The sequence below is a fragment of the Egretta garzetta genome, unplaced genomic scaffold (genome assembly GCF_000687185.1).
Source record: "Egretta garzetta isolate BGI_Z169 unplaced genomic scaffold, ASM68718v1 scaffold220, whole genome shotgun sequence".
In the NCBI taxonomy this organism is placed as follows: domain Eukaryota; kingdom Metazoa; phylum Chordata; class Aves; order Pelecaniformes; family Ardeidae; genus Egretta; species Egretta garzetta.
Genome location: NW_009258414.1, coordinates 969,606 through 984,400, shown reverse-complemented (window position 1 = coordinate 984,400; position 14,795 = coordinate 969,606). Strand labels below are relative to the sequence as shown.

Genomic DNA, 14,795 nt, shown 5'->3' with positions numbered 1-14,795 from the left:
GAAAGGCAAACCCTTCTCCTGCCCCACCCCGTGCACTGAATGGCAGGGCAGAAGGAGCTCATTCCTATGTCTCAAAACCCAGGGATTCACACCACCAAGCCTAAGGGAGCCCTTTCCTGCCCAGCCTCTTCTCTAGACATTGCCCATAAGATATTTAGAGTCGAATAAGGAATATTTTCAGGCGCTCAGGAGCGAGAAGTGCAGATGTGCCACATGGTCGGAGGCAAGGATGCGATAACGTACCAGCAAACATCATCATATGCTGTAAATTGGTTCCGATCTTATTTCTTCTCCCCAAATTCAGTAAAAATGACAGTGGGTAAATATTGGCAGCTCTTCCTAGGAAGATAGCAAGCTGTATTTGCACATATTAAGGAAATTGCTCTTCCTATGTCTCCCATCGCATCCCACCTCTGCACACAGAGCCAATTTCTACTGCCTGACGGAAACGCTGGGGAGCCTCAGAAACGCTGGTCCTCTGGATGCAAAGGTAATAACCCAGCTCGGAGTGCTACAGCAGTGCGAGAAGAGCATGGCACTGCCTCACCGAAGCAAAGTACACATTGCAATTCAGGAATATCATACAGAGACGAGCACAAATAAACAAGGGAAGTGATGTCAGGGTAGGTTAGATGAGTGAGCAGAGAGAAAACCCACCATTTCCCAGTGTATGCTCTCTTCTGCCAGGTCCGTTTTCCACCCCAAGAATTATTCGTCCTCTGCAAAGCTCAAGTTATCACAGCTAGCACAACCCCTCTGACATTCCCCAGCATGCCACACTTCACAGCTGGGTTTGAAGCTTTAAGCCAAGTCCCGTTCCCAGACATTATTCAGCAAAATGAAAGCAGCAGTAGTTGAGAAGGGAAAAAAAAAAACCACTAATGCTCTTTCTGTTTTCATAGCCCACGAGATACAAGAATCACCAGCCCCTTCATATTGCTTTTTATCTTTGAAGCCATGTCTTTTAATACAGCACCCAGATGGCAAAAATAATCCTGGAGCCAGTATTCAGCGCAGCTTTGAATAATATGGAAAACGCTTCCAGCTTTTATGTTCTTTCCTGAACATCATGAATTTGCATAAGAGACGTATTTCATGATCTCTCTCTTGAATGAGCTATTTCATCAGCGAGTTAGCCAGCTCCTACTGAAGAGGCACAGCACAAAATTTCAATATAATCACCCAAATGGCATTTCCCTGCTCTCCGCTCCCTTTACCCCACTGCAGCCCTTGCAAAAGCTCAATGGGGAAACCCAGCAGACCCCACTGCAGGCCCACACACCAGCATTAGCAAAGATAACAACATTTTACTTATTGGTATAAACCTGCTTCATTGCAAAGGGTGAAGATAATTCTGCACATCTGAACTGGCTTCCCTGTGATATGAAAAAAATTCCTTCAAAATCCCTGTTTTTCTGAGCCATACCAGGGCCGATAGCTCGTTTCCGTTAGCATCAGCCTGCAGAAGGGGAAATCCTTTCTCATTACATCATTCAGAGGCATCTACTGTAGCTTTAACTGTGCTATTTGATGGGAAAAAAAAAAAGCTTTTTTCAGGGTCAACCAAATGGAATAGCAGAGAAAAGAGGAAATAAACAGCTATACCAGGCGGCCCCCACTTGGAAAGCCACTCCTGGTGCCACACTGCCACATGACAAAGCCCGGTGCTTCAGCACGACATTCACATCCAACGCTGAGTCCCTGCAGCAGCTGATTTGAATGCCCATGAAAGGAGACAAGACAGAGAAGAAAAAAACCCAGAAATGCTGGGAAAAGAATCTCCATCTTCTTAAAATAACCAGGAAAGGCACCACTACACGGGAGAAATCCCCTTTTAAAAATAAAGCTAGACTGACTGAAAAAAACCCCACATATTAGAATGAAAAACACAAACTGGGAATGAAGCACCTCTCCCTTTCTTTTTTTTGTTTTATAAAATGGGCTCCAAAGGATACAAAAGCCCCCACCACAAAGGTAGGGTTAAAGACGTGGTTCTGGAAGGTGAACAGTGCAAGTCCCATGTAGGAGAAGATGAAGTTTTCTGCCAAAAAATTCAGAAGCTCAAATAACTGAAAGAGAAAAACAAATTAAAAGCGAGTTAAACATAACATAGATTTAACAAGAAAAACATGTTAGCCCATCCATCACACAATAAATACTTCTGCAGAAGCAACCCTAGCAAAACCCATCTGTAGAAAGACAGATGCACCTAATTCTGGCTAGCAGGAAGGAAAAAATGTTGAAGTTCAGAGAGGCTGAAGAGCTCTCACCTGCTTAGTTCTGTGTTGGGACTCTGTAGATAAGTTGTTATAGGTATAATGGGCCTGCGTGATCCCACAGAAGAGTACGGCCACCACACCTGGGGAGCAGAGCATCATGTTAGACTCCTGGTCACGAAAAGGGAGCTGAGCTGCACCCCAGCAGTGTAGGGGACTTAATGCAATAACCCCAGAATGCAGAATAATTAAACCTCTGAAAGCAGATGGAGAGCCCCAGCTGCAACTGATACTGGGAGAAGCAAAACTCAACAGGCCCATCATCCCTGCAGATCTCTGTCCCAGACACAGGGTTGTGCTGGAACTTGCCTGTAAAGCCACATGCTTCAGCCAGCAGGAACGTGCTCCAGGACATCAAGAAGAACAAGCCGGTCTCCAGCAACGGGAACTCCCGAAGTTTGGTGAACTTGGTAACGTTGCAGATGGTTAAGGACAATTTGGAGAGAAACTGCGGGCTAAGAGCATATCAAATCCAGTTGTGCATCACAGCAACACTACATAGCCTGCCCCTAAAAAGGCTATGGCACTGCCTTTCATTAATTTAGGCAAAAAGTCATGAAACGCTGCATCTGGATGAGATGCAGCAGAGCAAAAAAAAGAAGCAAACACTTGAAAGAAACAACAAAAAGGATATTAAAGCTGTCACAACTCCAGTAGCTGCTCCCATTGCAAAAGATCCACTGAATATCCCCAGGAAGATCCCAATAGACTTGAACATCGCTGTGACATCAAATGTGTGGCTGTTGTCACCCGCCGGCTGGTACGCAACAATTGAACTGAAAGAGGAAAGAAAAGCACACACAAGAACAAAACACTCCTTAGTCTGGAGGGAGAGGCACCTCCATGGTGCTACGTGAGCTTGCAGAGTGCTACAATCGCTGCAAACACCCAGCCTGAGAAATCAGGGAAACAAAACCCAAGTCCCACAGTGCAATCCCCCCGTGTTTACAGCACGCAGCAGCAGCGTGCTTGCCCTGTCCTGGGGGGTTTGGGATCCCCTTTGCTCCTGGCTGGCTTTCTGCAGCTCAACCACGCCTCCTAGGCAAGGCTCCGCATTTGCTCCTTCTAGACATTAGAGAGCATCGGACCAACACCCGTCTCTTGCATGATCTCCTGCAAATCCATTTTCTAGGTGACAATTCACCATTTATTATGGTATTTTGGGGGTTTGGCATCAGCTCGCTATCAAGTCGGGCACTCTGGGACCGCAAAGCATTCAAGCGGGAAGCCTGCGTTTCTCAGCTGACTCCACGGAGGCGGCTGATGTGAATATCCCTTGGAGAACTGTAAGTTATGCTGTTTTACCACATTTAACGGGCACTACATTGATTTTGCACTGCTCTGAGTTCTGAAGTGAAGTATCACAGGGTAGCAAGGCAAACGGAACAGTGCCGGCTCACTGCAGCAGTGCTATTATCTTCACCCACCAGACTTCAACAGACTTTTGTGATGAGATAGCAGAGGTCTGCCGCGCCGATCGCATCTCTGAATCTGCTCCCTCCTAACTCCTGAGCCTTGCATCAGCCATTGCACTGTTTTTCCTGGAAAGGCTGAGATGTAGGGGTCCCCAATCCATCTCCTAAATCCCATTTGAACATCACCTTCTTACATCGCTTTCTTCGATGTAAACTTACCAAAAACATTAACTTCCTAGTTAGCAATCCCTCAGCTGGCTCTGTTAAAACTCTTGGATGTGAACTTTAAACATTTGCTGTTTAACCTCCCGAGTTATGCTGGAACAGAAAGTTACCGCCTCGCGCACGCATCCTGCAGCTTTCTCCCCTAACTACGCTCTGACATTTTTCTGCAACATGAAAGGCAATCCTCCCTTTCCAACACATCACAGGTCACTTCCCTTGCTAAACTTCCCTTTTAATACGTGTCATTTTTCTGCCTTGTCTTTTAAACTGCAAGCCGCAGATTTCCCCCTGTGATTTAATTTCTTTCGTCAACCCCATCCTCCACTTCCCATTCACCAACATGCTCGTATTCTGGGGTTTGGGGTTTCGGGGTTGTTTTGGTTTGTTTTTTTTTTAAATCCAGACTAGTTTTGTTTCCCCTCCATAACCAACTGTTTGGATGTCGGTTTTGTGTTTTAACCCATTACAGTTTTCCTTCTGGTTTTGCTTTTTGCATCGCAAACAAGGCGTTGTTGCCAGCTGCCCTTTGTGTGCTTTATTTCCCCTGTCCCTGCCCACGGGGCTCTCTGTGGCATTGAGCCCCTGTGAAACCTCCCTTCGGAAGAAGCAGGTAGAGACTCTGTGGTTGCATTTACACCCCCCGCTCACGAACCGCAGCCCCAGCACCTCGCTGCCCAACGGCTTTCGGTTCTGGGTTCAATTCCTCTTCATCCTGCAACCGGTTCCCTGCCACCAAGTCAGGCCAGGTCAGGATAGCATGAGATAGGAACAGAAAGACATGGATCCTGCTCCCCGAGCATGGGAAAGGACATTTGTCCAGGGCTGAAAGCAGGGAGGAGAGGAACCTTTGGGGGGCAGCGAGCTCCTGGCAGAAACCATGGAGGAGTCCCAGCCCGGGGCAGTGCCAGTCCCCGGCTCCTTGTCCTCCCCCGGCACAGGGATGGTGCCCACAGCGCTTGCTTTGACCATGTGCAAGGAGCCAACAGCACTTCTTGGGGCAATCACCAAACCCGTGCACTCAGCCAGCCGTGGCTGGAGCCCCTCTTCACCCCCTGGGACGAGGCAGCACCCGCCACCGGCTGTCACCCAGGCAGCAGCTCCTCCATCAACACAGCCCACCCGCCCAGAAACCACCCGATTCCCCACCTTCCCAACCCACCCTTGCATTTCCTAACCGGGGAGCAGAACCATCCCCACGTGGTTCCCCCACTTACGCCTCTGCTGTAAAACAGGCAAATGCCAAACTAAATTTAAAAAAGGGGAACCATCAGTAGCAGCTCTGGACTGCTCTTGGAGGAGCTCTGCTCCCTGGAGCAAGAGGCCCTCGCCTCCTCCTTACACCCAAGATGTGGCTGTATCCAGGTGACTTGGGGCTGTGCTGGAGATACCTGCACCAACCGATCCCTGCTGTGCTGACCGGGGCTGCCTTACACCACTTATGGTGACCGTGAAGACAAAGACCACAGCAAGTTTTAAAACGGGTACGGGTTAACTTCTGAGAAGACCTTGAGAAGTCAGCATGCTGCTGGGCCAGTCTGCACAAAAGCCTCGCGGCAAAATAACTGCTGACTGCAGCTCAGAGCTGCTGTTTTGGTGCAAATTATCTTATTTCAGGGAAGGGGGGGCGGACTGAACTCAGCTTGTGGAAAGAGGAAGGCAGGAAATCAGAGCAACAGCTACGAAGCTGGTACTGAAACAGTGCAAGAGGCAAATCACCACGCACGGTGCAGTCACCTACATGTGCAGACATCCACCACCGGTGTCATTACTCGGATGCTGAACCCATCCACTCCCACCCAGAACGCCCCAGCAGAGACTGGAAGACCCCGTCTCCTCCCCACTTCTTAACCACGACCTGGCTGTGCGTTTACTCTCGCACCAGCGGTGACACATCCAGCATAAAAGCCAGAGTGAGCAATACAAACAGTTCCAGAAACCTCAAACAGAAACGTTCAATTCAGTAAATACAACTCATGCGGGTGGCGATACACAGCTCACAATATGTTACTGGCTGCCTCCACCTCAGTAAAACCCACGCAACCAGCACGCCGGAGTGACAAGTATTCCAGAAATATTTTCTGCATTAGTCTTAGCTATACGTTAACCTGTCACCATTGCAGATATTATATATTTCCAAACAAATTCCTGTGATGACAGCACAGTGAAAACGCAGATAAAATACGTCCTATGTACAGAGGACATAAAATATAAAAGAATATAAAACATTCTTTAGAAAGCCAGCGGGTTTCCCATGTGTTCAGTCCAGGACATTAACTCCAGCTGTAAGAACGACCATCTTCTTGATGCACGGAAAGTGGGGAGAGAAAGGAATCGCTGTTTTACCAACCATTTCCACCAAAACAAAAGCAGGTATTTGTGGATGGGAAGGAAGAAAGGTAGGAGCAAAGCCATCAGCAAAGGGTTTCAGGGGCATCCCGTGGCTGAAAAGCAGACACGATGCTTGCCCATTTCAGAGGGACATAAAAACTTCCTTCTGGCTGGGTCAGCCAGCCATAAAAGCAAAACAAAACTATCCATCATGCAGGGGGAAGTTGTAAGGACAACCCGCAGCCCTAAGCTGCGGTCTGCAACAAGGAGATGCATCAGAAGGCCACTACAGCTTTTGGGGACGCTTAATATGGAAATCTGCTCTTGCAAACACCAATGCTCCTATTTTACAGGAGCAAGGCCGAGTGGCTCCCCCCAACGCGACATGTAACATACATAACAAGTAAAAATAAAAACAGAACACACTTACGAAGACAGCACTATGGCAACGGCATCATTGAGGACGCTTTCGCCAAAGAGAAGGGCATACAGCTCAACATCAACCTGGAGTTCATGGAATATGGCAAGAACAGTCACTGACAAATAGAAAAATAGAGAGACATTCAAAAAGGTGCTGTTATTTTGGTGTACTCAAAGACAAAACGCCCCTTTCTAGAAAGCTGTCTTCCTACACATCTGTGCCGCTCTGCTGCAATGGCGCCAGCCGCCCCCCGTGCTCCCTTTGATAGTCTGCTTTCTGCCCTTTCAGATTTGGATTTGCTTTATCATTTCCCTCCTCCTCCTTTTACTAAACCACATCCCAGGCATTGGGTCTATTGAGTCTTTAGCGGGCAGACATGAGCAAACTCTGCTCTGAGCTTCCTGAGGGCCTGAGCTTGTGATCTGGACCACAGTACCATGCTGACATGATGGTTTTGGGATGCCGTTAGCTCGGAGCATCAGGAGGATGCAGGCTTGTCCAGGATGATGACTGTCTTTTCCTTCCACCCCTGATACTCCAGGAGAAATCATCGGATTCAACACAGGTTGACATGCTGGAAGTGCCAGTGTTAACATCTCAAACCTAACTGGAAAAAGCCAGGCATCGGCTCAAACCCCATATGGGGGTTTCTTGAGATTTAGAGCCACGTGGCAGAGATGGGAGTACCCTCGAGCCCTTCCGCGATCCAGTGGCTCCAAGAAGATAATGAAAACGCAGCAGGCTTTGCATATCAGCCTTGCAAAAACATCACAACATCTAAAGCAAGCAAGATGTAACACATGGTGCATCATGCACAGCTCACGCTGCTGCGGAGGGCTGAGCTAATTCCAATCAACTTCTGTGAAAGTCCTTTAGAACAGCATTCAGGGACCCATCTGTGCAAACTGAAGGGGCTTTAACCCATTTTAAGCACAGGGAAATGCTCCATTTTTATCTGCGAAATCGTCTTGTTCCTATTTCGAAGCCTGAAGAAGGGACACGATGCTGACAGCTCATCTGCAGCATATCTAAGCATTACTTCTACCCACAGTCCTTGCCTGGCCTCTGTCCATCTGCCATCAGATCCACCACACCACCATCATGTCCGTGAGGTGCTCCCCACTTTGCAAACATGCCTCCCTCTCAATGTCAACACCCCAGCTAAGCTATGGGGAGGATGCTCGACCTCGCAGCCACGTGGCAACGCCTCCCCACTAAAGGAACCAGTGGCCTGACCACACGCCCACCCAAGACATGTTCAGAGAAGCTGGGAAATCATTTTACCTTATTTTTTTAAGGTTGTTTTTTTTTTTAATAAAAATATCAGCAGTAATAGCCACACCAATACCTGGCAAATCTTAGGGAAACGTAACAAAAAAATTATTAAAGACTCATGGGGAATGCACATCTTGCATCTCCACCTGGCAGACAGATGTGGCTACTGCCACGTATGCTGCAGGTTGTCTTCTGCAGTGTTATTCTTGCAGATATGCATATGCATACAATGCTCCTCGTTTTGGCTTTGAAAACAGAAGTGACTCATTGTTAAGGTGAGCAGGTAACAGTCCCAGTTCAGCTGGCACTTGTTTCAAGAGGGCAGGCAACTTGGCTTATCCAGGCATGCAATCCCTCCCCTTCCACGCAAAACTGACCAATGTCTGCATTTAAAAAGATCCCCCAAAGCTACTGTAAAGTCGGGGTGGGGGGGAATGTTGCCAACCCCCAGTCCCCACCACACTGGTCTCAAACGTAGCAGCCAGGCTGCAAAGGAAGAAGTTCAAGCCCTGTTCAAGAAAGGCCAGAAGGGTGGAGAGACCTTTCTGTGGTCCTGTGTTTTTAGGTGAAGCTGGAACACACAAATAAACAGCTACTGAGTAAAAGTAATCGTGAACGAAGTGAAATTCAGTTGGCCAAGGCATGTTTTTCATAGTTTTGATTTACAAAGTGCTTCAGCAGACCAAGCTGTCTCTACTGTCCTCCGTACTGCTCATTATGATCAGCTTTCAATTAGATTAGCACCTTCCAAAATCTCACCCAAATGGAAGCGGAAGGTAATCAGCTAAACTGACTAAAACTACCAACTGAACCCTCCCCATGTTACACATCTTGTTCTGCATCAGCTGTTGGCACAGAACGCCAGAAACACAGCGGACCTGTCCCAAAACCCAGCGAAGTCAAGAGAGAGACTGCTAGGACTTCACTAACAAAGACTTAGGAACTTTTAGACTTCACTGACAAAGATTTAGGAAGCAGAGGTTTGAAGGTGTATTACACATAACTGGAAGGAAATAAGAGGGCATGGAAACAAATTAGACCTCTAGGGACATTGCAAATAAACTCCAAAATTCAGAAAGAGGGAACTTCCCCAGGGTTCAGACTTTCTTCCCCTCTTCACCACAACTCAGAACAGATCAAATAGGTAAAATGAGGGGGGAAATAACCATCTAACATACCTGGGTCAGTAGCCGATACGATGGCACCGAAGAGGAGGCAGTCAGTGAAGTAGAAGTCTCCCCCGAGCTGCCCAGTGACTTTCATCAGCGCCACGCAGCCATACACAACAGAGCTGGTGATTAGAAGAGGCAATTACTCATCTCTGCAGTGAGTGAAAACGACATTCAAATGGGCTCAATTCCCCTGAATTTGCCAGACTAACCCCTAAAGTTATCCAAACGCCAGAAGACTGAAGAACTATACTGGATGAGCCAAGCCTGGTGAAACCCCAGGGCCATGGTCTCGGAGGCGAGTGCCAGACCACACACACCAAAGCACCAGACCACAAACACGGCACCGGTGAGGAACCGAAACTCCTCCATGAGCATAACACGACTAAAGGAAAGCAGCAGCCAGGCTCGTGGGGTCTTGCGATCATTTTGCAGCGTTTCACATTAACACATTTCAGTGGGATGACCTTGGCCTGACTTTGAAATGGCCAAAACTTTCAGCAAGGAACAGATAATGCGGATGCTGAGTTTGCTTGAATCCACCGGACTTTCCAGCGGAAAACACCCTGCGCCAGCCTGCATGTTACTATTCAGATCGGGAATCATCGAGTTCCCTCTGCACACAGGGATAAATATCTGAGACACAAACTGCGCTCGCTCGGCACCTGCTTCCAGCAAGTAAGGACAGGACGTACATTTACGATCCTGCCCCTCTTGTGTCTCGTGCTTGTTAGGGCTGTGCTCTCAATAACTTGAAGTTCCTGCCTGTTTTTTCAAGACAATCTTCAGAGAAGCGTGAAACTTTCCCTGCCGTGTACATAACTATTCTGTATGGGATGCTGAGAAAGCACTATGCAATTAGACGGCAATCACCCTGTCCACACGGTGAAAGCTTGGGCAGTAACGAGTCTTATTTGCCGCTGCTGAGCAGCGGTAGCAGACAGCCTGTGTGATCTTTCAGGGCTGGGATTAGCAGCCGCCGATCTGGACTCAGAGCACTGCCCCAAACCCCATGGAAGAACCTGACCAGCTCCAACTACTCACCCGATCACCAGGCAGGAAATCGCAGTGCCGAGAAAAGCGTATGCTAGGATGGATCCCAAGTTTCTGAAGAAGTGCCTCTAGAAGGAGGGAAAAAAAACCAACCAAAACTGAATTATATTTTGCTAACAATTTATTTCAAGCCTGCACAGGCACCCAACAAATGTCCCTAGCAGCCTGCACTTAGCTCAAACGCCACGAGCTGGACAAGCACAGCACAACGGTGCCCAGCACAACGGTGTACACCGGCAGATGTTAATGCAGCATTAATAAACATGAATGTGTCATTTTCTTGTACCCATGTATTTAATAAGGTGCTGTTCTGAGTCCTGGGAACTGATTTTCTAACCCTGCAGCATTCCTCCTTCCTTCTCCTGCAAGCTAAGCAGGATCACTTTCCTCTCCTTCCAAATCAGTACTTCAGAGAGCTGCTGCTTTCTAAAACCTTCCCATACTCCTACATGTTCCAAAGTAAGGATGGCTGAAATGGCCCGGCTGACCTCAAAAACCCCTGTGCAAACTCATGCTGGAATTGGTTGAAGTCACTGACCCTTCCCGGGGCAGAGGGACAGACAAGACTGACTGGAGCACTCTCAGCCCTGCTTCCTACAATCCTACATGTACTGGGGAAAACCGTACCCAGCTCCGCAGCCTTGGCCTGCTGAGCAAGCATTAAAGCACTCTCAAGTATTAAAAATGCTCTGGAGGCAGAGGAACTAAAAACGTAGACGCTGTAAAGGCACGTACCCTTTTCAAGCTGTAGCCTGCATAAAATATAATTGGAGGAAGCAAAATGTTGAAAAACACTTCAGGATCAAAAGTCACCTGTGAAGGGGAAAAAAAAAAAACAAAAAAACAGTAAAATGGTTGGTTAAGACTTTGCAAGACAAAACACAAATAAGAATGTCATATAAAATGCATGGAGGAAAGCCAGTACCCCCGCCAAATGAAATGCTGTTGGGTGAAGGCTGAGGATGTGTCTGCGATCTTTGGGAGACACAGCTCAGAGTCTAAACAGCTTAAATTAAGATCAGATGAACACTACAATTTATAGCTGATCACAACCTGACTGAAGTTAAAAAAAAAATGAAAATTTAAAAAAATCACTTAACCCAGCAGATACAGGCCCCATCCCCATGGAGGGAGCGGGGAGCATCGCTCACCTCTCCAATCACCAGCTCCCTTACCTTTCTCAGCATCTCGTTATCCTGGACGTTATTGAGCTCCTGGGCGCTGATTTCCCCCTTCAGGGTGTACTCGTAGTATTTTCCGCTGACGTTGACCAGCAGCGTGGCGGGACTGGTCTGCACTTGGCAGCTCAGCGTCACGTTGTTGACATCGCTGGGGACGTGGATGCCGTAGCGCAGGACCACACCGACCAGGACCCCTGGGGAGGGACAGGCGTCGGTGAGACGAGCCAGGGCAAACTCCTGGGATGATCTCTTTGAGCATGGATGCAGCATCAGGCACATCAGGACCCCAACCCTCTCTGCTCAGCTGCTGAGCACAGCCACCATCCAAATAATTGCCCGAGTGATATTAAACCACCCGCATCCTCCCATGAGCCATGCAAATGCCCCGTGCTCGTGCAGACTTTCTAACACCAGGCATGGACTGGTCCTAAAGGCTTCTAGTTACCCAGCAATCAGTCAGACCCCCGCTCTAGTACAGCGAACAGCCGACGTTGAGGGCACACTGGTTTTCTTGGGCGAGCACCCTGGCACTGCTGGCACATAGCTGGGGACCTGGGCATGGCGCTGCTCACATGTGCCCAAACTATGCACATTGCACCTGGAAACCTGAAGGCATTGTGTTGTGCCACTACAGAAATATATTAAACCCTTCATTTTTGTAGGGGATCAAAAAAGGTATCAAGCAACCATCACGAACACTTTGAGGATGGTGAGCATCCTTCGTACGATGCGGCAGCACCATACAGCCTCCTCCTGCACCAGGGAGCTTTCGCAGCACACAGCAGTGATCCCCATTTTATAAAACCCACAAAAGTTTCCCAATCCAGGCCAACTACCCGGGCTTGCTCCTCGCCCCCTGCAAGCTTCAGCTCTGCACCACCAGCAGCAGCCCCAGGGCAGCCCCGCGAGCCAGCTCTGCCTCCGGCTCAGCTGCTGCGCAGGGGTATCGCGGGGTTAATTGGCAAGTCAGCGACTCATACAGCGCTTTTCATTTGCAGCACAGCTGATGAGCTGCGCTCTGAGGTCTCGAATCCAGATTAATGGCATTCACACTGTGCAGGCTCCTCCGGCTCCTTCTGACCTGCACGGTGTGCTGAGTGCTCCCCTGGCAGAGCTTTTTGACATCTGCAGGGTGGGGAGGAGGGATGTCCCACAAGACACCTTTCCATGTAGCCTTCAGCACAAAAGGCTTTGGAAACTCCTCGATTAAGGCAGCACTGAGCCGCCACAGAAATCCTGGATCTTAACCCCACCTCTGAACCACACATTCATGAAAAGCTTTCAGACACGTGGGAACTCAACAGAGACCGCAACACTCCAAGGCTTCTCCATTTGCCTCCCAGGATGCTCCTGCTTCTTTACTGTTGCCTTAATTAAGATCTTGCTCTGTGCTTTCCTACAGGCAGGGCACAACCCCGACCAAAGGGAACACCAAACTCTTCCTACGCTGCCATCTCACAGGGGCAGAGCCTGGGCAGGAGCTCTGCCACGGCCGGGTGGGAGATCGCAGGACCCCGGCACATACAGCATCCCCTGCAGCCAGTTCCCAATCTGCTGTCCATTTTTTGCCTTCCCTTCCCTTGACAGCAGTTTTCCAGGACGAGATTTGCTCCCTTTTCCAAGGGCCAGAAGACAAGCCCCCACCTCCTGTCCCAGGGGATGTTCATGCACAGCAGAGCCACCCAAGCACACATCCAGGCCATGAGCAGAGGCAGAAGAATCAGCTGCAAACAGACCTACCGCTGCTAACCCATCACGCTGGTGACACAAACGGCTCACCCCAGGGACCAGGCCAGCAGATCCAGGACCTTCACCCAAAACCCTGTCCCCGGTCAAACACGGCACTTCTGCAGCACAGCTGAGCTGCTCTCGCAAAGCCACCGATGCTTTTAAGCCACGTACAGTTGACCATGTGCTCACCACATGCTTTGGGCTTTATCCTGCACTGCACCCTTGGCACAGAATCTCCCCGACAGCAGCAGAAAAAGTGCCTCTCGGCGCACAACCGGGCAGAGTCAGCTCCAGCAAGGAGAGCTGTTTCAGGCACTGTCACACTGTGTGGAGCATCTGCTTTCACACCAGCATCACTAGGGCACACCAAAGAGGAATCCTTTTGCTTACTTTTCTGCTAGTCTCTTTGCTCCTGTGATCTTCCAGAAATAAAGGGAAACGAAGGCAAGGATGTCAAGAACATTGAGATGCCACAGCATGTATTTACATGCGTGTGTGGCGGGGGGAGCGGTGCATGGCACCACAGCATCGGGACAAAACACACGGGTTTCCTTTCACCCAGAAGATGATGACCCCCGAGGTACCACAGAAGACAACCTAAACTCTTCACTGCGATAAAGCAAGCTTCAGAGGGTTATTTACATCTGCTTATGACTATTAAGCAGCTTTAAGCAGTTACAGTGAGAATTAAAATGAAAGGGAGGAAAGCCAGACCGGAGACCTCATTTACCCTCTACCCTTGCAACTGCTCCTCCACTCCTACGGAGCAGACAGCACCAGGTACACTGCGCTCTGCAGCCCTCCAGAGCTACCCAGGGTGGCTTTTAAAAAGCCTTTTTAAAAAAAAAATAAAAATAAAATGTTGACTTTAGAGCTTCACGTGGGAGTCAGAAACCTCCAGCAGCAGCAGCTGCCTGTCTTTCCTCAGCTGGAAACCCATCCAGCCATCCCTTTGAACGCCCAGGCTCAGCGCTTTGAGATGAGAGGCAGGAGGGACGGACGGACATGGCTGCTGGGAATTCAGAAAGGATCCTGACTCACCCGCCTCTCCACTCTTAATCCCAAGAAGGCCCCCGCCCCCCCCGCCTCTCCACTCTTAATCCCCGTCCCAAAGCAGCGCTACATCTGATAGCACCCCTGCTCGTCCTCGCCGTCTCGCTTACCCGGGCAGCTGTTCCCAGCCCAGCGTGCCAGACGCAGCCAAATTCCCACTCTGGCCAGGAATAGGATAAGGGAAAAGGGACCTATAAACCTACAATATCTGCCAAGACTGCTGTGCTTGGAGCTCCAAAAATCAGGCATTTTATCCCCCACCGCCCCCGTAACACAATGCCTGGGAGGCTCCCAGAGCTCTCCGGACCTGGGTGGGAAAGACACCCACGGGCAGATATGCTCTTGGTGTGTGAACCAGCCAGCAACGCACCAGCGGCTCCCGACGCAGAGACACCATCAGAGTTACTTACAGGGAAAGCTTGCTGCCGCTCTGCTTAAGGCCAATTCCTCTGCCAACGTTAAGCTGACCCCACCACCAGCCCCTCCTGCCCAACGGTGGATCTCTAATCAACCCTCCCCACCCAACGACATGATGTGATGCTCGCTGGAGGCACCTGTGACAAACCTGACTCGGATGCCAAGTTTCTTCCAGACACCAAACCCAGTCCTGGGCTCAGGCTACTTGGACCCAAGCCCAGGGGACCGTGCAGGTCCTCCTGGTTCTGACG

The 14,795-nt window shown here is 49.4% G+C and overlaps 1 protein-coding gene across 1 annotated transcript in view; it reads right to left on the bottom strand.

The window, feature by feature from the left end:
- SLC9A6 (solute carrier family 9 member A6) overlaps window positions 1-11,622 on the bottom strand; it is an 18,316-nt gene extending 6,694 nt beyond the window's left edge. The window contains exons 1-10 of the mRNA XM_035898512.1: window positions 11,338-11,622; window positions 10,898-10,975; window positions 10,154-10,230; window positions 9,119-9,231; window positions 6,675-6,780; window positions 2,911-3,052; window positions 2,586-2,691; window positions 2,271-2,359; window positions 1,956-2,069; window positions 244-355 (exon numbers count right to left, since the gene is read on the bottom strand). Coding sequence (XP_035754405.1) covers window positions 244-355; window positions 1,956-2,069; window positions 2,271-2,359; window positions 2,586-2,691; window positions 2,911-3,052; window positions 6,675-6,780; window positions 9,119-9,231; window positions 10,154-10,230; window positions 10,898-10,975; window positions 11,338-11,622 — 1,222 coding nt within the window. The remainder of the gene's footprint in view (window positions 1-243; window positions 356-1,955; window positions 2,070-2,270; window positions 2,360-2,585; window positions 2,692-2,910; window positions 3,053-6,674; window positions 6,781-9,118; window positions 9,232-10,153; window positions 10,231-10,897; window positions 10,976-11,337) is intronic.
- Between the last annotated feature and the right edge of the window lie 3,173 nt (window positions 11,623-14,795).